This window comes from Cynocephalus volans, chromosome 2, assembly GCF_027409185.1.
Source record: "Cynocephalus volans isolate mCynVol1 chromosome 2, mCynVol1.pri, whole genome shotgun sequence".
Classification (NCBI taxonomy): Eukaryota; Metazoa; Chordata; class Mammalia; order Dermoptera; family Cynocephalidae; genus Cynocephalus; species Cynocephalus volans.
Genome location: NC_084461.1, coordinates 77857869 through 77884523, shown reverse-complemented (window position 1 = coordinate 77884523; position 26655 = coordinate 77857869). Strand labels below are relative to the sequence as shown.

General features: G+C 36.5%; 1 protein-coding gene across 1 annotated transcript in view; it reads right to left on the bottom strand.

The window, feature by feature from the left end:
• ADGRV1 (adhesion G protein-coupled receptor V1) overlaps positions 1–26655 on the bottom strand; it is a 548065-nt gene that overhangs the window by 346616 nt on the left and 174794 nt on the right. The window contains exons 71-76 of the mRNA XM_063086652.1: positions 24425–24599; positions 22497–22632; positions 19524–20629; positions 13849–13966; positions 12400–12571; positions 7467–7709 (exon numbers count right to left, since the gene is read on the bottom strand). Coding sequence (XP_062942722.1) covers positions 7467–7709; positions 12400–12571; positions 13849–13966; positions 19524–20629; positions 22497–22632; positions 24425–24599 — 1950 coding nt within the window. The remainder of the gene's footprint in view (positions 1–7466; positions 7710–12399; positions 12572–13848; positions 13967–19523; positions 20630–22496; positions 22633–24424; positions 24600–26655) is intronic.

The following is a 26655-nucleotide window of genomic DNA, read 5'->3' as shown; positions in this document are numbered from 1 at the left end:
TGTGACGGTAAATGTATTATTTTAGATAAGGCTGGTCATGGAAGTTCTTGATATGATATTTGAACAGAGGCCTGAGTGAAGTAACGGAACAGGTGACATGAGGATCTCAGGGGACATGTTCTAGGCCAAGGAAACAGCACTTACAAAGGCCATGAGGTGAGAGGAAGAATCAGAAGGCCAGTGTGACTGGATGAAGGAAGAGAGTGCTGGAAGCTGGCATGAGAGAGGTAAATAGGGGTCAGATGAAGTAGGTCCATTATTTTAGATGTGACAGGAAAACACTGGAGGATTTAAGCAGGAGAGTGACACGTTCTATTTAAAATTTTCATGAGTGTTCTGCTTCTTGTGCATCCTAGGCTACAGCAAGACCAAGCACGGAAGCAGGGAGAAACGACAGGAGGGTTTTGCATTAGTTTATACAAGAAACAGTGGTAGCTTGGACTAGGGTAAGATGAGTAGAAGCAGAAGACTCTGACTGGGAGTATATGTAGAGTCAGTAGGACTTTCTGATGAATTCGATGTTGGGTGGAAGGAAGAGGAGAATTGAGGCTAACTCCTGGCTGTTTGCCTGGATGAATGGGTAATTGGATGAATGGTGAAAAACTGGGAAAAATATTGTTAAGGGATAAATCAATAGTTATTTATTAAACATATTAAGTCTGAGATGCCTCTTAGACATTCAAGTGAATAGGTCAAGTAAGAGCACTCAGATACATGAGTCTGGATCAGAGGAGATAAAGAGGCTATTGATAAAAATTTGGGAGCCTTCAGTTTACAGATGATACTGTTAAGTAATGGGTCTGGATGGTCTACCCTAGAGAGTGAGGCTTGGTGGACTCCAACATTTATTGGCTGGGAAGATCAATATAAGCAACAGGAAAGAGCTCCCAGTGAGGTAGGAGCAGAAATGTGTGGTATTCCAGAAGCCCAAAGGAGAAGAGCATGCTTCACAAAGAAGGAAGGATCAGTATGTCAAAAATGAAAAATCAATGAAGATAACGGATTTTCAAGAGCATTTACTGTGGTAATGCTTTAAAAAGGTAACAAAAGGCCTTACTGAAGAAAAAGTTCAAAAATCTATTGGCTTTAGAATAGGTACATTAAAGTATCCATTGGAATACTATATAACAGTGGAAGTGAAAGAATTAGAACTACACACATCAGCAAGGGTATTTAGCAAACATATCACTGGACAAGACAAGTACACCACAGAACAATACAATTGAAATAATCCCATTAGCATAATTTCCAGAACAGGTAAACTCAAATAACATATGGAAGGTGGTAAAACTATAATTAAAAGTGAGGAAATAAACATAAAAGTTAGCACAGAGGTTATCTGTAAGATGGGGAGAGTCAAGGAAAAAGCAAGATGGCATCAGAGAAGGGTTCATGGAGGCTAGTTTTAAAATCCTGGTAAAGTTGGATTTCAACTAGGTGGTGGTGATTTGATTACTATGCACTGCACATACACATTTTGTCCACTGTTTTCTGGTAAGATTTATTTCATAAGTCAAACATTTAAAGAAAGCAAAACAATCAAATTCTTCTTATGTTTATAAAATGTGTATAATAAACTCAAACAAGAATCACTGTGCTATTTTAAAGTGACAATGAAAATCAATATAGAAATACTGTAGTCTGGGAATAGAATAGGCAATGTGAGAATAAGGAGGAAAAACCTGTTCTTATACTTGTGTGCGTGCTTTGAGCTAATACCCACATATATAAATGAAAGTATTTTGGAAGAGGTTTTCAAATTTGTTTTAGCTATAGGCTTATTTAATTGAAGGATAACTAGAATAGGTGATGTTTTCATTATCTTGAATGATAAGGACCAGAAATTTCTTTTTAACTTTATATCACAAACACTTAGATAAAACAGAATTTATGCTAAGAATATATAGTGTTTATACACATGGGAATGCTGGCCTACCAAAGAGTATGTATGCTATAGTGACTGTTTTAACTACATCAATCTATTTAAAGGAAAAGGAAAATCAATATCATCGCAACAGGATAGCAAGTTGGTCCATAATTATTTCATCATCTTTGCCAGCTATTGGAAAAGATAAATTATATGTCTTTGCCTTCTAGTCGTACGCCTGGCATTCAGAGAGAGAACAATGCAGAGGCAATGAAGCAACAGCAAAATAAAATAATAACAGAGCTGAAACTTTTATTTCTAATTTTTTAAATTAAGCTTTTTATTTTGAGGTAAGTACAGATTCACATGCAGTTATAACAAACAATAAAGAGAGATTTGCTGCACCCTTTACCCAATATCCCTTATTGGTAACATCCTGCATAACTATAATCTAGTATCACAACCAGGATACTGACATTAATGCAGTCAAGATACAGAACATTTTTATCACTTTGAGAATCCTTCACATTGACTTCTACAGCTGCACTCGCTTCCCCTTACCCCACCCCCATAATTTCTGGCAACCACCAATCTCTTCTTAATTTCTATAATTTTGTAATTTTAAGAATATTATATAAGTGGAATTATATAACCTTTTGTTTGTTAAGAATTAAGGTTAATTTACTGAAATCAAGCAGCTGAAAGTGCATCTTTTCATATATTTTGGGATTGTTTTTTTCCTGTTGGCATGATTATCTGGAGATAACTCTAGCTTGTTATGTGCATCAATAGTTTGTCCCTTATTATTCCTGAATAGTGTTCCATGGCATAGATTAAGGCCTACAGTTGTTTAAACATTCACCCACAGAAGGACATCTGGATTGTTTCTGGTTTGGGGCTACTATGAATAAGCTGCTATAAACACACGGTACAGGTTTTTGTGTGAACGTAAATTTTCACTGCTCTGGAATAAATGTGTGGGAGTACAATTGCTGGGTCATACGTTAGTTTATGTTTAGCTGTTTAAGAAACTAGCAAACTGTTCTCCAAAGTGGCTGTATCATTTTACATTCCCATCAGCAACGAATAAGAGATCCAGTCTCTCAGAATCCTTGCCAACATTTAGTATTATCACTGATTTTACTTTAGCAATTCTGATAGGTTAATAGTGATATATCATTGTGGTTTCAGTTTGCATTTTGCTAATAGCTAATGATGTTGAACATCTTTTTATGTGCTTACTAGTCATCTGTGCAAACTCTTTGATGAAATGCATTGCTATATCTTTTGTCCATTTTTGTTTACTGTGGGGTTTTTTTTGGTTTTTTTTGTTTTTTTCCTTCCTGATGTTCCAAAGTTCCTTCTTATTATTCCCTTTCTGTGTAGAGTACTTTCTTTAGCCATTCTTTTAGGGCAGGTCTATGGGCACAAATTCTTACTTTTTCTTTCATCTGAGAATTTCTTCACTTCCCCTTCATTTCTGAAGGATACCTTCCCCGGATATAGAACTCAGGGTTGATGGTTCTTTTCGTTCAGGACTTGAAAAATGTTGCATCACTGCCTCTTGGGCTCCATGGTTTCTGATGAGAAATCTGCTGTCATCCTAATTGTTTTTGCCCTATCAATAAGACACTTTCCTCTCTTGGCTCCTTCAATATCTTTGTCTTTAATTTTTTGAAGTTTGACTGTGATATCTCTTAGTGGGGATTTCCTTAGGTTTATCTTGTTTGGGTATTGCTCAGCATCTTGAATATATAAGTTTATATCTTCTGCCAAATTTGGAAAATTTTCAGCCATTATTCTTCAAGTACTTTTTCATCCCTGACCTCTTTCTCCTTTCTTTCAGGACTCCAATAACACAATGTCAGATCGTTTGTAATAGTCACATAGGTCCCTGAGGCTCTGTTCATTCTTTTTTCAATCTAGTTTCTTTCTATTTAGATTGGGTAATCAATTGGTATTGTTTTTCTTCAAGATCACTGATTCTTTCCTTTGTTCCCTTCATTCTGATGCTGAGTCTATTTATTCAGTTTATTTTGGTTATTATATTTTTTAGCTTTAAAATTTCCATTTGCCCTTCTCTATGTCTTCTATTTTGTTTGCTGAAATATCCTATTTCTTTGTTGAGACTTTTTATTTTTCTGATTTGTTTCAGGAATGTTTGTAACTGCTTACTGAAGCATTTTTACGATGGCTACATCAGAATTTTGCCAGATAATTCTAATATCTGTCATCTTTTCATCAGCATCTGTTTATTGTCCTTTTTCATTACATTTTTGATTTTTCTTGTTCTCAGTACAATGAATGATTTTTGATTGAAACCCAGACATTTTGAGTGTTATCTTATGAGACTCTGGAGAGCATTTAAACCGTCTGTTTTAGCTGGCTTTTGACACTGCTGTGGCTGAGGAAGAAAAGGTACCACCTGATTACTTTCAGCTGGAGGTAGAAGTCTGGTTTCCCCACTTGGCCTCTATTGATACTTGAGGGGGAGACAGAGAGATTCGTCATTACTGCTGTTGAGAGGGGGTGGGAGTTCACATTCCACACTAGGCCTTCATTGATACCTCCCTAGCTAAGAAGGGTACTACTACTCCCCCAGTGGTCTCCATTGACACCATGTAGAAACTGGGTGACCTTTTTACTCCTAGACAGTGTTGGAAACCCTGACTCTCCACTAGGTACCTGTGACACTACACCAGTAGAGAGGCTGAGGCCTCTGGCAAGGGTAGAAATCTAGGATCCCCATTCAGTCTTTGCTAATGTGGATAGAGGTGGGGTCAGGTTTTTCTACATTGTTTGGCTGGAGTACAGCAGTTATTATCTAAAAGTTTTCTGTCTTGCTAGGCTGCCCCTTTTCTGTTCCTTTTGCTCAAGAGAGCAGGCTTTTGTGGGAGAGCTTTTCTGGTCCCCATTAGTGTTTCTGTTTGCCAATTTCTTCAGCTTCAAGTCTGTGATATGAGGCAAAAAGAAGATTCTGAGAACTCACCACTATATCATTCCTTGAGTCCCCGGGTCCCTAGCTAGACTGCTATCTTCTCTCCACCTTTCAGAGTCTTCTGATGTTGTTTTATATATAATGTCCAGGGTCTTTAGCTGTACTTAACAGGGAAAGATACATCTACTCCATCTTCCCAGGAAGAAAAGTTCCCTATTCCTAGTAAATTTTTCAGATTCCATTCTTCACTTCCATTATGTTAGTTAAAATAGCACAGCCATGAATACTCCTTACTAAGTCTATAGTATGTGTGTTAGAACAAATAGAGTGTGTGTTTGTGGGTGTATACACAAAGTTAATGAAAAGATTCATATTATCTTTGAATTCTATTTTTCCACAAACTTTTATAAGTACCCTCTTGTATATATGTATACATATATATATACACACACACATATATATATATGTACAGAGAGAGAGAGAGAGATTTGGCAAAAACTGGAGACTGAAGGAAGTCAATGGTTTAGTTCTATTCCATGTCTGAAGGCCTGAGAACCAGGACAGTCAATGGTGTAGTTCCGGTCTAAGGCCAGCAGGCTTGAGACTCAGAAAAAGCCAACGTTTCAGCTCAAGTCCAAAGGCAGGAAAAAGCCAGTGTTCCAATTCAAGGGCTGTCAGGCAGGAAGAATTATCTCTTACTCAAGGGATGGTCAGCGTTTTTGCTCTATTCAGGCCTTCAATTGATTGGATAAAGCTCCCTCATAATGGGAGGGAAATCTGCTCTATTCAGTCTAAATTCATCCAAAAACCCTGACAGAAACACCCAGAACAATGTTTGACCAAATATATAGGTGGTCCAGTCAAGTTTACACATAAAATTAACCATCAAAGTAGGGAAAACTGGAAATGCATAAAAATATATTGCTCCATAAATAAGGGTCTTTATGACTTACATGCTAGTGGCAGCATGTGTTTTGCAAATAATCACTTATGAAGAGTCTAGAAAAAACATAAATGAGTGTGGCAGAGATGCTGGCACTCAGATTCTTCTTTTGAATTCCCCACTTCTTCAATTCCCCACTCGTCTGAGTATATGAACTGGTTTAAAATGTGACTCAACTAAATGTTATCGTCTCTCCTTCCTCTCCAGTCCCCCTTCTCTATAAGTAGTGAGCATATGGCCATATATATTTCATGTGTGAAGAAGAAGAATAAAGCATAAATTTTTTCTCGTTTCTCTTCCTATCTGAAACACTCTAAACAAAAATACTAAAATCTCCCCATTATGAATCAAAATACTTCTCTTTGTGTTCATACAACTTTAAGGCCATTTAGAAAGCAGTTTATTTCTACGGTCTCACAAAATAGAGAATTTTGTCTTCCTGTTCACTGAGCTGTGGACTTTGTCATAAGGATAAGTCTCTCTGCCTGTCAAGCTTCCAGGACAGCATATTACCCATAGCTCTAGACCTAACCTCCCATCCTTGACTCCCACAATGGCTACAAAATAGTACAATACATTGTTGTATTTTAGACACAGAATGTTCTGCTTGTTTGACCCACCCAATAGTGACACTAAACAGGACTTTTAATAAAACTGTAACCTTGAGGCCTAAAGAGTCACCAGGTTTAGAATTTTGAAACAGGGAAATGGCAGCACTGTCCAGAATGGTAGTTTTCAAACCATGGGTTACCTGGAGTTACATGGGTCAAGGAGGGGAAGAAAAAAGGGCTAAAGTAAGCAAGCTCCAATCCCCATGTCATGCTTCATTCAAGCAGAGTGGGTACACATTTTTACTTTATTACATTAGAGTTCTGCTGCTAAATTAAAGTGAAAGATCATGCTGCAAAGGTATATGGGTTGTCTGGGCCAAGCCCAGGATCTGGTCACTTAAGTGTTATGTAGCATGATTCTTCTGAGTCCCCGGATACTCACCTGCTCTGTCTTTAACCTGATGTCACCTAATAAGATGGATCTGAAAAAGTGGCGATGAGGCCTCGTGAATTTACAGATTTAAATAAATATAATGATCAGTTAGTGTCTGAGGTTCTAAACAAGAAAATTTTCAAGTTCGGACATAAACCATAACGAGACCCTTACTTTTTGCTTGCGATCTTATGTAGTTACATTTTGAAGAAATTTTAATGCTCTAGAGATTTGAGAACAGATTCATGTAAGATACTTTGCATTGTATAATCAGATTTATCAAAAGAAAGAAAAATAGAAAAGTCTATCATTTTATTTTATTTATTTTATTTTTTAATTTTTTTTCTCGTTCCTTTTTTCTCATTTTTTTTTTTTTAATTTTATTTTGTCGATATACATTGTGGCTGATTATTGCTCCCCATCACCAAAACCTCCCTCCCTTCTCCCTCCCCCCTCCCCCCCAACAATGTCCTTTCTGTTAAAAGTCTATCATTTTAAAACAACATCTGTTGTTGATGAGTGAAAAACAGAACTGTTTTAAAAATAAAGTTTAAAATAATAAATAAAATGTGAATTAAGATGGTATCCTCAAAAAATAATGTATCAATTGTTCTGTTTCATTACACTTACTGCAGTTAAAGAAGAAAACCTTAATGTGTATGAATATATACATACACACACACACACACACACACACACACACAAATATATATATATATATATTACATTCTTACCTGGGTACTAAAATTAACAGACATCATTAGTCCTGTCCCAGAATTTCTGGCCACCTGTAAACTGATTAAAGTGGCCTTTTTATGTGCCACTGCTAGCCGAGAACCCACGGAAAAATACATGAGGCTTTGAGGTTCATCACTCTGTAAGATTTTAATCCGTGCAAATCTAGCACTATTGTTTATTGCTGCTCCAGCAGTTACTTCATACAATTCCACAAAAAAAAGTATTTCAATTTGACGTATCTGACAAAGAGAAAAAGGAAAAGAAAAAAAAAAGACTATTACTAATACATATCTCTTTTTAGATATTCTGATATTAAGAAATGGTATAATTCATACACATAAATTACAGAAATAAATATACATCCAGAGATACATTGCATAGAAGAATTAAATTCTTATGTTAGATTACCATGAGATTCATTTTTTGATCTTTCTTTAAAAATACATTTACTTACTTTGCATGAGCTTTTCACTGGAAAATCAATGTCAGAAGACATTGTATATATACTACAATAAGCAAAAGAATAAATAAAATGTACTCATATAATGAAATTTAATAAAGTAGTTAAAAGAAATGAACTAGTTCAATACTTTTCAACACAGATGGATCTCAAAAAATGACAATGAGTGAAAATACCAAGTTGCATAATGGCACATACACCATAATACCATAAATGTAAAGTTGAAAATTAAACACAGCTTCCTACATGTTCTTAATGAATACATATTTATGTAAAGATGTTATAACAAACCATACCATGACAGCAGTTGCCTTAGGTGGAGGGGTCAGGTGCAGAAAAGGGCAGGATGTGGAGCTGGAGAATAATACTGGGGGTGGGGAAAAAGGGAGTTTCAACTTTGTAAAGTTTTATTTTTATTTCTTTTACTTTTAAAGGGTTTTAAATAAATATGACCAAATATTGATAATAATGAATCCTGCAATTTTACGTATATTTCAAATTTTCCCAAAATTCAGTATTAAATAAATCTAAATTTAGTCTGCTGGTTATAGTTTGCTCATGTTTTACTTGGTTCTTTCTTAACAATTTATAATGACTTATTTTCTAAAGCCTGAATTCAATTTTACAACATATTATCAATCACCTGTTTTTACTAATGATTCACTCTTACACAATAATCTAAAAATGTTAGCAGTGTTGTTAGCTTCTTGGCATAACCCAAAGAAGCTGAACTGATGCATTTTTCAACTGCATGAGTTTTGTCATTGTCTAATTTGATATAATGCATCATTTTTATCTATCAGCAAAGGGTTTATTCATTATTTGTTTTGTGATATTTTTAATAATAATCATAGTCATGAAACAATACAACAAACCCTTCAGTATTATCCAAGAATAAGTCATATCTTAGTCACACAATAAATAAACTTAATCTCCTTTTGTTGTGTGAAGAAATATGTCTAGCTTTCCTATGGCACACTTCATTCGTTATTTCTGCTGATCAACTGTCATTAAATATTGAAATATGGAAATAACTGTACTATTCCTACTTTTGGGAAACTACATTTGGCAAATACAATTAAGCAAAGCACTCAGAAAGTATGGGTAACTATATCCAAGAGCTATTATCCCCTATCGGCCAAGTGAGCTTGAATTCACAATAGTTTCTTTTAACTAAGGATTTTAGCATATTACATTCCAAATGAGACTCATCTTTATTTTCCAGTACAATATTTTTTTTCATTTCTATGATGATTAGATTACTTACAACCACTTAACAGTAATAAGAATATGTCTAATCTAAGAACAAAACCATCTAAATTGAGCTATATAAAAACGGGTACCTACACATAATCAGACTAGAGACAAAAGGAATCTTCGAGTCTTAATGAAGAACTAGTCTATTCAAGCAATATTCCTCAAGTCTACTGGGAAACAAAGACTCACATATCAGATCTGAACTTCTAGCCTCCTAAACATGACTGGAGACCTCACAAGAAGAACCCATTCCATGTGTAACTGCCAGCAGTTTCCTTTTCTAGTTAGGTCAGAAGCACTCCAAGATGATCTTTAGCCCCAAGTATAAAATGATTTTTCTTGGGCCCATAACTGCTCAGAAGCAAAAAACCAAAGTAATAATGAAACATATTTTACTTAAATATGTTTAAAATTTTTTTAATGTTTAAACACTCTTTAATTGAAACAGATTTTCTGGGTTCAGACCATACTTCCTAAGTTAATCATTACTTTATACATTTTGGTAATATGTAATCATAACATAAATCACTGGGGAAATGGACTGAAATTCAAGAGATGGGTTCTAATCTCAGCTCAGTAATTGAGTAGGCAAGTTACTTAAATTCTTCATAACTTGAAAATGAAAGTATTGAATAACTGTAGAGATTATAATTAGAGATAGGACAGAGTAGAAAAATTTTAAGTTGATGGTCAAGAGACTGGACCGAATTGAGACACCATCATTAATCAGTGATATAATTCTGTGGATGAGTTTGTCATGTTTGCAATATTTGTAAACCTCCTATGACTCTTGTTGATGTAGCTACTATTTAAGTCACTGAATTTCCAAAGGCTCCATTCCCATCTATTCTGAATAACAGCAGTACTTGCCATCTCTTATCAAGGGCCAACTCCTTTCCAAGAAGTGTGCTAGAGTCTCTCATTCATTATTTTAATTAATCTGCCTCATAGCCCTATTATTAACCCCATTAAACCTGGAAGTCTCAGGAAAACTAAACATATTGTCCAATGTCAGAAGAGCTAATATTTGAACCATACTCTCCCATCATCAGAGCCCAAACTCTTAACCACATAATGCCTCCCTAAATAAGTTCAATATAATTGAAGTCCTTCCTTTGACAAAAAAATGAAGAAGATGGTTCTTAGGTCAAAAGTCTAGGAATAATTGTGTTGCTCTGCTAGAACCTCCAAATAATTTCTCAAAGCCCACTACAAAAATGGCTGCAGAACCTGTCTTGTTTACATTGCTCGTTAACAGTTTATCAGACACAAAAAGAAGAATTTGAACTAGATGAGTAGTGTGTCATCTTCTAGTCATAAAACAAAATGCGTATTAGAAGTTCATAGCACTTTTTTAAAAAATATTTTTTTTCTTTTTCATAAGAAACATATCTTCTTCCTCTTCCTTCCTTTTAAATTTCCTCTTACTGAAACTAGAATGTATATTACCATTACCTATACCTGCCTTTTAACTGCTAGGAAGACAATGAAGGCAAAATGCTTTGAAAATTAGCTGCTTCTGAGGATGTGGCAGAAAACTCAACTCTGATCTGATCTTAATGTAAGGTCAGTGCTGCAAAATTTAAAAGAACAAATCACTCTGGGCAAAACAGACAGTATTGAAAAAAATTAACCTGGAAAGCATAAATTTAAGAAACATATTGATTTAACAAGGGAAGTCAGAAAATGGATCTCAATAAGATGACCAGTACTTCTCATCTGAAATAGCCTGGGACAAGAAATAAGACCGTTGGTGCTAAGACAAAACAAGGAGGAAGTGGTGATAACCAAGGGCATGTAACCTTAGGTAATCTAAGACAAGTTTTCTTTCTCTTTTGGAACCAGTAAAATTATTAAAATCCGAAGAAGATATGTATTACTGTAACCTTGGATCAGTATAACAATTAAGGTAATTCTAAGAAGGTGAAAAAACAAGTACAGAAAAAAATGAAAAATAGTTAAACGTACAGAATTGTTATTTTAGAATGGGTTTAGGTATAGGTATATGTTTTTAAGCAATTCTATTTGTGCATGCTTTCTCTGCTGTTTAAAGTGCTTGGTATGTACAAAGAATCCATTATACTTTTGAACATTCATAACTTGGTGACTAGATTTTGAATTAAATATTTGAATTTAATAAATAAGCAGCAAAGAACAAATATTACTGAGTGCTCTTTGGGGATTAAAGTAACACATAATAATCATTTAAGAAAAGCTACACATGATTATTAAATGCCCCATAAAGCTCTGTTAGGTCATCAGTGACCAACACCATTTGAATAATGCTAATTGGAGAGAAGGGGGAATGCCTGTCTCCTAATGTAGTGGATTGAATTATGTCCCCCCAAAACTCATTGAAGCTTGAATTGTATCCCCCATATTTTATGTATTAGAAACTTAGTCCCCACTGTGACTGTTAAGAGGGTGGGAAATCCTATTATGGTAGTTGAAAGGTGGAACCTTGAAGAGGTGATTGGATTGTAGGACCATGCAGTAGTGAATGGATTAAAAATGGTGGTCAGGGGCATGGTTTGAGGGCTTTAAGAAAAGACAGAGGAGAGTCTTTCACTCTCTCTGCTCCCTCTGCTTCCACCATCTTACAATGTTAGACTCCTGGGTCACTGTCGCCACCACCAGATGGACATTGGACTTCCTTGCCTCAGAAACTGTAAGTATAGATTTCATTTTCTTTATAAATTATCCAGTTCCATGTAGTTTATTATAAGCAACAAAACAGACTACTATACCTAGTGCCATGTCAATGTGAACCAATAGAAATTTATCCAAAGACTCACCAAGCATGGCCTCTGTGCCTCTTTCATAGATCAAAACTGAACTCCCTAACTATATAGTAATAAAGAATGAAAGAACTTCCAAGTTTCTGGATATGATAAAAGCAAAACACTAAACATTCAGTGTAACTAAACTGGCTGAAAATGACTGAAGGGATCATTCATACAATGAGAAGCTGAGTCAGGAGAAATCTTGGAAATAGCAAGAAACAAAAAAGGAAAAAAATAATAAGCTTATTTACAAGAATTTAGTCTAAAGACTGCTGCTGTACAGCAAAGAGATTTAGACATTACGGCTGGGCAAGACACAAAGAATCTCCACATAAATAATATGTAAATTTAAATAAAGTGGCTCTTAAATTATTAGTTCTAAAGAAATATAATCAGGAGTTGACAACATTGTGCCTCATTTCCTCTTACCTTCTCTGGTTTGAGTTCAACAGTGATAAAGCATTTTGTTTTACCAGCTGCACAGGTCGTGGCTCCTGTCACAGACAGGAGCTCATCCACTAGGTTTACCCCATCTTTCTGGAGCACAGAGGTTGTTTTGTCAAGTGTGACTCGCCAAAAGACCTTGACATCTTCAAAGGCCCTGTGAATAAAGCAAATGCATGCATATGCATGACAGAGTGTGTTATCGCTATGCCCAACTGTACCTCTGCATCTAAAGTACAGCACTTACTCTACCACTGATAATACTGAAAATGACTAATTCTCCTCATTACAGACAAGAAAATAAAGGTTCAGAGCTGGCCCCGTGGCTCACTCAGGAGAGTGTGCCACTGGTAGTGCCAAGGCCGCGGGTTCAGATCCTATATGGGGATGGTTGGTGCGCTCACTGGCTGAGCGTAGTGCAGACCACACTCTGCCAGGGGCTGCAATCCCCTTACCGGTCAAAAAAAGAAAATAAAGGTTCAGGGTTTATACAGTATTCTTTGACTACATTCTATTCAATAATGAGTAAGTATTGACTGAACCACTTGAATCAGGAATGTGAAAATAAATAAAACTTTTCTGCCTACTGAGGTCCAAAAATGTAAATAAAAATTATAGAGAACTTCTCTCTTCAAGTAAATGTTTCTTATTTGTCTTTTACCAAGAATTTTTCTAAAGGAAAAACACTACTGCTAAAAATGATTGTTATTGTAAGGGCAAAAGGCGACCTACATTTTCACAGAATATTTAGGTCAAAAATGTAATTTTATATATATACATTTAAAAATATGCAATATATATATGTTTATATATATTTATATGTATACCACGTGCATGTGTACATCCCAAGTGTATATATGTGATGAGCATTCAAAAGATGTTACTACACAGTATTAAGTTGCAAGAAAAATTTTGGTATTCCAAGTCTCCCTCACAGTAAAATAGTTGTATTGTGGAGTGATCAGAGAATATTAAATATGATGGAGTGATGATTTACATAATCTAACATGTGTATGGTATTTTATGAAGTACAAAACATTCAAGGTAGCCCTAAGTTATGATCATGAACCAAGTATGTTAAATCACAGGTTAAGAACCAAAGCATCGGAACACTGACATACTAAATTCCACACTACCTTCTTCTATCAACATTTCATTCTGCTTCTATCATTGCATGAATTCAAATTAGATGCTGAATAGACACACGGGATGTTACACCATACACACACACACACACACACACACACACACACACACACACGAGTACTTTAAAAAAATTGTAGAAAAATAAAATTAAAAGATAATATGAATTTTTCCATAACTTTTGGAAGTCCCCTCGTAGGGAAGATGTAACATCCTGTGTATCTGTACTACCGCTAATGGTTAATACTGTAAAAATAAAGGGCAAAAGATGACCTACCTATATATACGTACCTGTTTGGCTGTCTTGTGACAATAAGATGCAGTCTTCTCATATCAGCTCCTTTCCCCAGTTCTAGTCCACTCTGGGACTCTTCACTGAATCCTATGATGCCATTTTGAAGATCACTCCCTGAAAAGAAAATTGGAGGTCTCTGACATATTTAATTTAAAAGATCTCCCAGGTTTCACTAATCTTGCCAGTTCAGATGGCATAAAAGTGAAATAACATTTACAAGTAAGTTGGGGGGAGCTAAAATTTCTAAAGATCATTACTAAAAATAGACTAAAAAAATGATAACATCAATAAGGCTAACAGTTTGAGAGTGGACTCCAGAAGAAAGAAAACAGCAAATCCTACTCCCCACACTGACACACATGTACTCATCTCCCTCTGATGAGACCCTACTTTACATTTGATAGTACTTGACATTTTATGTGTTTATCTGTTTAAAGTCTGTATATCCCCACAGGATATAAGTTTGACCACAGCAACAACTGTTTTATTTACTACTGTATCTCCAGTACTGAGAACAGCATCCAGGACATAGTAAGTGTTTCATAAATATTTGTAAAATAAATAAACTCTATTTAACTGATTTACCTTCTTATAAGAAGGTTGAGCAAAAAGGTTGCCCCAGAACAAAACAGAATTATTAAGAAACTCCTGAACATCTCTGAGAATCAGAAACTCTCCTGAACAACACTTGAGGTTACAGAAACCATCACATTAAAAAAATATGTTTAAACTGGAACAAACCTAGAGCTCATTCTACACTGAAAAGTCACTTCAAATCCCAGACAGCAATAAGCTAACATCTCAGAGTAGAGAAATACCAGTGTACAGTTCCTGCTGCTTTCTATTTCTCAGTGGCCCAGTTTTGCAAAGTGATCCCAGAGGCAATGACCTTAAAGCAGTCTGCCTCAAAAACCACCTGTACACATCATCCTGAAACCTTATTCCTGAGGTTCCAAGGAAATCAACTTCTAAAGTTAGGTAGGAGGTTGGACTAAGGAAACCGAAAACCACTTAACTGCCCTGATGGGGGAAAGCTACTAGTCATCAGCCCCAGGCCTGTTTCCCAGGTCTGAAGTGTAAGTAAATGTGAAGCCCATTTATTAGGAACATGCACGTGACGGACTAATTTGTTTTAGTGTCACGTGTGCTTTGTCTCAACTAAACTGCCGAACCTCATCCTCACCAATTAATCACCACAATTACTTCTTAATGTGGCATCAGAATTTGAGGTAGACTTTTTCTCATCAGCAGCAAGTGTTTTCTTGTCACCTTGGGTGGTGATTTGATCTCTCCCAGTAGATTATAAGCTTCTCACAAGGAGAAACATCATTTTCTTTTCCAAGGAAAAAACAACTGGCATGGTTCTAATGAAAATAGTACTTCACAGAGCACACCATCATCTCTCTTGGGTGTACAGGGTCCTGCCCATGACCCCAGTGATCTTACCCAGAGTTGACCACTCCAGCTGAGGAGTTGTGGAGTGATCCAGCATTCCTATTGGTAGAATAGGGTCTCACCCATGACCGCAATGACCTTGCCCAGAGTGGCCCACTCCAACAGTGGTACTGCAGAGCAACCCAGCATCTCTCTTGAGGGTGCATGGCCCCACCCATGACTACAGAGACATTACCCAGTGCAGCCCACTTCAATGGTAAAGCTGCAGAGCACCCTGTGTCTCTCTTGGGAATCCAGGGCCCTATTCATGGCATAGGGAACTTTGTCCAAAGTGGGTCAGTCCAGCTGAGGAGCTACAGAGCATCCCAGCATCATTCTTGGGGGCACAGGGTCCTGCCCATGGAACCAGTGACCTTACTCAGTGTTGCCGCCTTCAGCTGAGCAGCTGCAGAGTGCCCTAGCACCTCTTTTGGGGTAGTAGAGCCCAGCCCAAAGCCCTAGTGACCCCATCTAGAGTCGTCCACTTCCTCCTGAGGAGCTCCTGAAAACTTCATTGTCTCCTTCAAAGTTCAATGTCCTGTCTGTAACCTGAGAAATCCCACCCAGCATTGCCCACTTAAGCTGAGGAGCTACAGAGCACCCCAATGCCTCTATCAGAGGCACAGGATCCTGGCTGGGGCATCAGTGAGCCTGCCTGGGTCTTGCACTCCAGCTGAGGAGCTGCAGAGCACTGCAATGTTTTTCTCAAGAACTCAAGATCTTGTCCATAACCCCTATGACACACCCATTGTCACTCATTCTGGCAAAGAGCTGTTGCCCCTAGCCTAGGCCACAGAGGCACTCACAGACAACTCCAATATTGAATACAGTCAAAGAAATCACACAAATACTACACTACTGTGCTCACCAGGAATCAAACTGAAAACACTCTACCCAACTGGTACTGTACAACATATCTACAGGAAAGAGTCTCTCCCTTCAAAATCTACTCAAGAGTACTGGAAGAAGAAACTCTTCCAACCAGATGCCCAGACATCAATGTAGGGATACAAGAAACATGAAAAAACAAGGAACCATGACATCCCCAAAGGAATACAATAATTCTCTAGTACAAGAACCCATAGAAAAGGAAATCAATGAAATGCCTGAAAAGAAATTCCAAATAATATTAATATGAAGGAAATTCAATGAGGCACAAGAAAATACAAAGAGACAACATTATGAAATGAGAAAAAAAATTCAGGATCTGAAGGACAAATTCAATTAAGAGAGAAATACCATTAAAAAAAACCAAGCAGAAATCTTAGATCTGAAGAATTCATTAAATGAAATAAAAAAAAAAAAATACAACTGAGGTCTTAAACAACAGGCCAGATCAAGCAGAAGAAAGAATTTCTGAGGATGAAGACAGGCTTTTTGAGATAACGCAGACCAAAAAAGAAAGAAAAAGATTTTTAAAAATGAAGAAATCCAGTGAGATCTAAGGGATAACTTTAAGCATACAAACATCTGTATTATGGGTGTTCTGGAAGCGAAGAGAAAGGAAAAGGAACTGAAAACTTATTTAATGAAATAATAACTAAAAATTTCCCAACTATTGGAGAGATACGGACTTCCAGATCCAAGAAGCTGAAAGATCTCCAAACAGATTTAACCAAAATGGTCCTCTCAGAGACACACTGTAGTCAAATTTTCAAAAGTAAAAGATAAAGAAAGAAACCTAAAAACAGTAAGAGAAAAGCATCTAGTCGCCTATAAGGGAATCCCCATCACTCACAGTAGATTTCTCAGCAGAAACCTTATAGGCCAGGAGAGAGTGGGATTATATATTCAAAGCACTGAAAGAAAAAAAACCAAAAAACAAAAAAACTGCCAGGCAAGAACACTATACCCACCAAAGCTATCATTCAGAAATGGAGAAATTTTGTCTTTCCCAGACAAACAAAACTATGGGAATTCACCACCACAAGACCAGCTCTACAAAAAATCTTTAAGGGAGTCCTGCATCCAGAAGCAAGAAAATGATAATTACCGTCATGGTCATATTCAAATAACTGTAATAAAATATCTGTGTCATGGAATGGGGGAAGAGAACGTTGACTGCTGAACTTATTTTTAATAGAATCATATAGATGGCATTAAGCCAATGTGAGTAATATCAGTAAATAACTTATAGAATAAATCAGAATTTACAATACTCATAATAAGCAATAGGAATAAGAATAAGTGATATTAATTCTAACTGATGTGAATTTGTAGGGCAACAAATGGAATGATGCTAGGTATAAAAGAAAGTCAAACAATTGCAAAATTATGACTGGATTGTAACTGAATGGCTAAAATAAAATAAAAACTCTAGGAAGCATCAAATCCTAAAAGTAGGTTTTGAGATCTATTGCACAGTGTGGTAAATGTAATTAGTGAAAGAATACTGTACATATCAAAATTGCTGAAAAAGTAAATTTCAAACATTCTCATCACAAAAAAATGTTAAGTATTTGAGGTGATAAACATGTTACCTAGCTTGATTTAATTATTCCACATAGTATTCATAAATTGCAACAACACTCTGTACCCCATAAATTTATACAAAATATACAATTTGTTGTCAATTAACAATAAAATTTTTTAAAAATTATGAGATGGCTTTGTCATTACTCTAATTAGTGTAAAGTACTGACAAGCTGATCTATTTTACTTAAAGAAATATAGCTTGACTTCAGAGGTAAATTGAAAATTATCACCAAAAGATTATATAAGATGCATGAGGAACACAAAAAATAATTGAATATTAAGCTATTGCAAAACATATACCCAACAGTACAATGTTATATGAAATGTATTAGGTCAAAAGCAGAACAAAAGGAAATAGTTTTAATCTACTTCACAACAGATACAAAGAATTTCCTGATAATGAGATCTCTGACTTCAGGTGGATTATTGAAAGTGGTTGGTAAATCTAGAATGAGGTTTCAAAAAAGGATAGGCAATCATGTGTTTTCATGATGAAATTAAGTATTTTCTAGAAGAAGAATATGGACTTGAATATTTTTCTTATACTGTGAAAGTACAGATTTATAGATTGTGTAACTGGCTCTGATCTAAGTGATATTTACTGTCCATTAAATTGTAGCTTGGCACCTCAGAGCAACAACATGAGTTCATGTCATGGGTCCATGCTATAGTAAAACATTGTTTTAATGAATTACTATGAGTGACAAATAACCCTCTTAAATCAAATTTAAGATCAACATCACAAATCATCAGGGAAATGCAAATTAAAACCACAAGGAGATATCATCTTATGCCAGTTAGAGTGGCTGTTATCAAAAAAGACAAAATCAACACGTATCAGTGAGGCTGCAGAAGGGGAATTCTCCTACATTGCTGGTGGGAATGTAAATTGGTACAGCCATTGTGGAAAACAGCATGGAGGGTTCCTCAGAGGACCAGAAATTGAACTAGTTTATGACCCAGCAATCCCACTACTGGGCATATACCAAAAGGAAATGAAATCAATATATCGAAGAGACACCTGCACTCCCATGTTCACTGCAATACTATTCACAAGAGCCAAGAGATGGCGCAACCTAAATGCCCATCAGTGGATGAATGGATTAAAAAAAAAATACTGTGGTATGTATACACAATGGAATACCACTCGGCTACTAAAAAAAGGACATCCTGTCATTTACAGCAACACGGATGGAACTAAAGACCATCATGTTAAGCGAAGTAAGGCAGGCACAGAAAGACAAATGCCACATAATCTCACCCATATATGGAATAAAAAAAAAAAAAGCTGTTCTCATAGAAGTAGAGCAGAATAATAGTTATCAGAGGCCAACATGGAAGGGAAGACAAGGATGAGGTGAAGTGGCGGATTAACACGTACAAAGGCATGTTATCTACCCTAAGTCAATCAATGTACAGTATATGCATGTATTGAAACACAATGTACCCCACAAACATGTACAAATAAAGTCTTTTTTGCAAGCAATAATGTTTTATTTCTATGGCTAGGTATAAGGGAAAACTTAGAATTACAGAAGGTCATAGATTGAGAAGACTTTTCATTTATTTTTTTCCTGTTCCCTTTTTAATTCTTTTTTTATTGAAATATAATTGATTGTGCATATCTGTGGGGCACACCCGTGTGCGATATGTGGTGCTCAAATCAGGATAATCAGTATATTCAACATTACACAATGTTGACCTTATCACAAATTCTGTAGCAAAAAAGTACATTTTTATCTCCATCACTTCAAAGATATACCTGTAATAATGACCATGGCAAAGGCTGCAAACCCAGTCTCATCCTTTCCCTTCACAATCTGGGCTCCCCCTTGAGGGTCTGCGAGAAACACGTAGAAGAATTCCTGCCCCTCAGGCTCATCATCATCCAAAATGGGAACTGATACTTTACATTCTCTTTCTCCATCTAGAAATGTAAGGATAACGGTTTGTTCTTCGAAGTCTTCTTCTTCAACAGCCCATGTTAGGTTGGAAATTCCGAACATATCATAAAAGGGCAGTGCATTTGGTTCCTTGTGAGCACATCTTTCACCGAAAGTTCTAACAGTTACGCTGACGTTGCCAGTAAGCCCAGCAGTTCTTAGGATAAGAACCTCGGCTGTACTGAACGTGCCATTCTGCACGTCCTCTTCAACGTACACAATGGGCGGCCCAAGACTAAAGATTCCATGAATGGAAACACTGGAAGTTACAGTGGCCACATCAGGCTTCTCAGGCACGGCAGATGTCCCATAAATGGTGACAAGTTTCTCAGGGATAGCAGATAGACCAGTTGCCTCAGTAACAACAGCAACCATTTCAGTTGCCTGTGGAATGGCAGTTGTCTCACTTGTGACAGGATGTGTGGTGAAGTCAGTTTCTACAGGAATGAGAGCTGTGTCAACTGCTACAGCCACAGCTATTGTAGGGAAAGAAACATCCATTCCTGCCAGGTCATCATTATCCAATATTGTGATCACTGCAACACTGAAATCTACATTCAGGCGTGGTCTCCAGCTTGCATCAAACTTTTGTAATCCCCTAATTTCTACTGAAGTAAGATTAATGTAAAAAATTTCTTCTTTTTCAGTAAGTTGATCATTAACAATGGTTATTTCAAAATCAACCTCGGCTTGGAACTTTTGAAAAAACAGTTCCCCATTCTGAATAGGCTCAAAGTCTTCTAGTGGCATGGCGCTTCCTGCAGTTGTCTGATAGGAAACTTTAATAAGATCGCTGTGGAACCCAAACAGTCTTTGTACATGTAAACTGATCATCTGTGCATCCTCTGACACCATGATATTTCTTGAACTAGGGGAAAATTGGAAGACTCCCATTGGTTCAATTTCAGCCATGGTGAAACCTGATCTGGAAAAAAAAAATTTAACCATGAAAGAATTGATGAAAAATAGGACTACAACTGTAGAGATTCATCTTTCACATATTTAAGATGCTGCTCATGAAGGCAACATCTTAAAAATGACATGCCCTTCCAAATTCCATAAAACCCTACTTACTTACTGATGAACATACCAGAACACAATAAATGTAAGAACAGGAGCTGCAATAGTGGAGACAGGACCTAACAAGTCTGAGCTAAATGAAGAGCTCATGGGTCTCTGGTCTGTTTCTGTGTCATCCCAGAGCAGCTGTCTGAGGGATCTGAAACATCAGACACTCTCTTAATGATCCAAGGGGACAAAAACCTCTGTAATGCTCTAGAAATCCACTGGCTTTTTTATCTACCAAAAAGAAATAGTTACTGGTACTAGGAGCAAAATATTTGCTTCCTCCAGCTGCGAATAATAGGACTATTCTCTCACACAAATGTTGCTAAAACTTTACATATGAATTGGAAGAAACATCCATGATTGAACAATCTATCCTTAGCTTTTTCCCTATAGATTTTGTTGTCAATTAATAGTTATATCAGAGGTTACAACTGATGGCCTGTCAGCCTAATTCTACTCGCAGACATGTTTTCTTTTGCTAATGGTGTTTTTTAAAATATAAATTTGAATGCCTGTAGGGAAGATACTCCAGGTCCTATCACTCCCTATTGCCAAGCACCTATCATTCAGCACTTAAAACAGTGGTTAAAAGTGGTTAAACAGTGGTTAAAAGTGGTTAAACAGTGGTTAAAAGTGGTTAAAATCAGACAGTAGCCAGACAGGCTGGGTTCAAATCTTGACCTCAACAGGTATTAACTGTGTGATGCTGGGTTCATTATGTAATCTATCTATGACTTACTTTCTTTATCTATAAAATGGGACAAATAATAGGACCTACCACACATAGTTGGGAAGAGTAAATGTGTGTGGGGGGGGCGTGTATGTGTGTCTTATAACAATGCTGGCCTAGAGTAAGCACTATAAAACCATTAGCTATTATTGTTATTATTAAAGACGTTTGAATTTGTGACCCTGAAATATGTTCTCTGGACAAACATTTTTTAAAAGGCACATGTATAATCTAAAGCCATATTTGATTCCACCAATGGACATCCCCCACACATGAACCAGTATACACACATACTTGAACACACATTGGCTTTGCTCACAGATTTTCCTCATTTTCAAATAAAGAAAGCTGAAGAACAGAAATATCAAGTAACTATCCCAAAGTCATACAGTGAATAGGTGGCAGAGCCGGGACTAAATCAGTAAGTCTGGCTCTCAGGTGGTCTGCCCTCTGTTGTTCTGGTCAAGCCCCTTCCAGGTATGAGAAAAGTAAGCTGCTTTTGTCTGAGACATATTTATCTGCAAATATACTGTGTTTCTCATAAACAGTCATTATAGATAAATAGAAAAATTAAATTAAATTAAACTCAAATGAGCCACTGGTTTAAGCAAGTAACATTATTACTCTACTACCTTTCTCTTACTCTTAATCACTGAGGAAATTTATTTTCAACTGCTTCTCAGAAGACAGCTCCCTTTAAACATAGGTGAATTTGCTCTCATGGATCTTACTGAAGACGCTTCTAGCCCAGGCCACTATTCTCAAGTTAGAGGTCATGATGAGCTCTCGTCAAGGCAGGCAGTGGGTAGTGACTCTACTGGAAGCCAGCCTCCCTCCATGTATCTTTGGCATGGAGGCCATGTGTTGATCCCTGCTAAAACTGGTTTTACATCTACTTGGAGTAGAGTGATCTTTGTGTCTTCTTCTGTTTTGGCTGATTAATTCCAGATTATTCCTCAGAGAACTTCTTGGTTGAGAATTAGCCTGGTCTTACCTAAGCTGAGCTCCACCAGGGGCGCTGCTCTGCACTCCTGCAAGGTGAATGACAAAGGCCTCTGGCCGACCAGGGCTGGGGAACGTCTGCAGCTCAAATCCTTTCCTTTGTTCACCATGGGAAAATGTAAGGCTCCCTGAGAGGAAACATGCAAAGGCAGGGTATCGTTAATAGTTCTTAAACAGGGATTTCAACTCTTAAAAATGTAGCAAAATATATTCTTTTTCCAAAATTTGATTACAGTTCACAAAAGGTAAAACATTTTTAAAAAAGGAAAGGAGAGGAGGGAGGGAGAGGGAAATAAACTTATAGTAAGCTTCCTGGAGCACAGAGACCTTGCATTCAGTCCCTGTCTACTCTTCTCATTTATCTCTTCTTCATTCCTGGCTCAACTATGCAATCCATTAGTGGAAAGAGAGTGATGTCAGGCAAACTTTGATGTGTATTTGGTGTTAGGCTTTGGTTTGAATTCTGGCCCCAGCATATTTTTAGAGATACATATTAAAGTAGTTTTGATGAAATATAACATATATTTTACTTTAAGTTACTTTAGAAAAATGTCACAAATATGGTGGAATGTAACAACCATGAAATTATTGTACTTTTCATTATGTTTGAGAATGTATTATAAGAGCTCAAAAAACTAAACAAACCTGTTTGAAGATATGGATCAATCATTTAAGAACTCTTGTGTTTTAGTTTAACCAAGCTATTATAAATTCAGTAAGGATTTTAAAGATTAATTTTATATGTAAGTACAAAGTTACATACATGCCCATAAAGAACAATATTTCTACACATAAATCTGTTTGTACCTAATAAGTGGTTACTAATACAAAAGGAAAAAAAAAACACTACATTATATGAAGCTCTGTATATCACCCAAAGTGACAGAAGAAGTGGGAGAGCAAATGATAAGGGTATCTGCACAAAAAAAGGCTAGAAAATAGACACAAAGGATAATTAACTATCTTTAACATAGGAGACATGCAAAATGGGAAAACAAAGAGGAATTCGTGTTTGAAACATTAGGTCAGGGGCAGCCAGCCAGTGGCTAAAGAAACCCGAGTATCCAAGTCAGTTCTAATGCCATGGTGTCTCTCAATCAAGCATCTAAATTCACTCTATTTACTGAGGTTCCTGTTGGAATAAAAGCTGGCATGACAACTTTGTCATTGCCAGTGTCCCTAGCGCTAACCCTCATGTTCTAAAGCACGTCACAGTTTTCATTCCTTCTTATCTCTCAGTGATGCCAAGACCTTGAGAAAATGAAAGTCACTCCATCCCCACTACGAGACTGAAGATCTCAGTCCATATGCCGAATTCAGAAAATTTATTACTAAAGGTAAATGGCATTTGCATGGTGACCAGCAGGACACTGCAAAGAAAGGAGGAGGAATCTTAGAGATTCTGAGCCCAGTGGAGAGTCCTTTATAAACTGTCATCATGTGAATTTGCAATAAGCTTTCTATAAAACAGTAGAGGTCAAAGCATCTAACATTTACATCTCACTAACTCTCAAAGAGCTAATGATATAATCTTAAAAATAAAGTATTTGAAGAAACAGCTTCCCTACTGTTAGAATTATTCACATGAACATGTAAATGGATACAAAATTATGTTTTTTTATTATTTCTATGGGCCAAATTAGGTTTTTAGAATTACTTTTAAGAAACTCCTAATATATGGACAGAGTAGTCTACTTAGTGACTACTCTTCTGAGGTGAGGTACAAAGTTTTTAATTTGACTAAAAAAGTTTCTCTCCTTCTCAGCAAGCAGCCTGCACAAGCCTGATCACTTAAATATGGGAGCACTGTCTAGAAAACTAACAGTGTCGTGTCTAGAGTAAGGATGACCCAAGAAAATTAGTGGCCAATTAAATACTTCCACGATCTGCAGGGCTGATCTTAGAAAAACTACAACTCACCCAGAGTTGGGGTCATGTTGCCAACAACAACGAATTCGGGGATTTCTAACCCAGGAGCATATCCAGCAGTCCACGCAACTGAGAGAGAGCCGTATGTGCCTCTCCTGGAAATCATAACTTGGCTTGTGCCAGCAGCGATGTCTGTGAGTTGAAATGCCGTGGATTCAAATCCAACCTGAGGAAAAAACATTTCTTTTATTTCTCTCTAAAGTTTGCTGTTTTCTGAAGAGTGAGCTAAATGTCAACTTCCCTTTTGTTTATACAATATATTTCCTTGTCTTACAATATATTCAATTAAAGAGAAACACAACGAACAACATCTCAGATTTGAAACTTTATTCTACTTTATACTTCTGATTATAGTTTATAGAGTTTTCCTTTATTTAAATTAAAATGCAATCCTTTGAAGAAATAACACCCCCCAAATATAACTGTAATTATGGTTAAATGAAAGCAAAATATTTAAAATGGAATTTTAATATGACATGTTCACGAGTTTTTCCAGAACCTGATTTGTTTAGAGCTGAAATTTGATTTTTTTCTAAGATATGATGATACATTCCCTCATTTATAAAAAGAGCACAATGGACTAGACCTTGTATTAAAGCTCTTTTCAGTTCTTTGATTCAATTGATAACTTTTTCTGAGGAACAGAAAGCTTGAAAGATTTTTTAAAAATAATAGTCTCTTTCACACGCATCGAATAAGATCTTGTTTTAAGGGCTTCCTTCCCAGGGTACGTGATTTATAGATGAGATTCCTGGCTTCACATTGTGATTGGAACAACTCAGTTTACTTCCTTTGGTCTTAATAGCTATAAATTTGAGATACTATTTGGTCCATAGTTATATAATAAGACTCATTCTCCCTTTTTAGGTTGGAGTGGAGAATAGCAGAAAAACGTGAGAGGGTGCTACAGGATAGATTCTGAAGCATTAGAGGAGAAAAAACAAATTTAATCTGACACCAGCCTAGATTCTCTATTACAATGAGGCCTTGTTTAGCAACTGCCAAAGGCTTTGTGTGAGATCATGCTTGCTACCTGACTAGAGAGCTGTTTGAAAATGTCACACACACATGCGCACGCACACATAAATACACACACACACACCCATACAAATACTGGTACAGCTGAATAAAGAGAGTACACCAAAGACATGAATATACCATGACTGGCCTGAACCGTGCCCTCTAGGGTGATACAGTGTTGTTACAATATGCATGGACTAGGAGCAGGAAATATTTTACTACTCTGAATAAATTGTTTTGTTGAAAAGAATCTTTTTTTTTATAACAACCCGTGAAGAAAAAGAAGACCACAAAACTTCAAATCATTAATAAATTCTATTCCCTCATTAACTCTTGAACAGGAAGTGGTGAAGAAAGAAAACTATTTCTCTCAGTTATTTTTAATGTTGGTGGATTCCACTTCAGGGTTTAAAGCAAATTCATGCCCCGTGGAGAGTATGCCCAGGAGGGAGTAGCTGAAGGGCATCCCTTAGAGTCCAGAGACCACATCTGCCCATATTCCTACCAATTCATCTGCACAGATTCCACGTCAGCATCTTGGGCCAGGCTTGCCTTAGTCACTTGCGCTCCCTCCTGAATGAGTAGCATGCAATTACATCTCAAAAGTCTTCAAAAATACACACATTACCACAGCCATAGTCAATAGCCCTGTCTTTTTCTTATATTGACAGAATCAGCCTAAAAGGAAAGTAAAGCGTTCAAGTTGCTCTTTGTTCTCATGTGAATTTCTGAACTGATTGGAAAATGATCTCTCCTACAATAAACTCAGACAGAAGACTCAGACGCCCAGTCACAATCATGTCACAGGATTTGATCACTAGCATTTACCTACGTCAGCACAAACTTGCCACAGCAAACCAAGCCTGAATACTGAAGATAAACATTCACAATGTTAGTAAATGAAAAAAAGTCTAAAATGTTAATTAAAATTTCATTCTAATTTTAATTCCTTAGCATAAAACACCTCAGTATTAAATATTCAATATCAAAAAGACCTGGAAATGTTGACTTTTAGGTGACTATTATTTTCAAAATTCTATACCTTACATTCAAATTCTAAAAGATAAGCACTTTCTAAAACTTCAAAAAGGAAACATATTTTTCTAGCTAATGTTGAAAATTGACAAACTATTTTTATGTAATGTCTCCATTATGTCTACTTTGATATTCACAGGATTACCTAGATTTAGGAAAATAGTTCA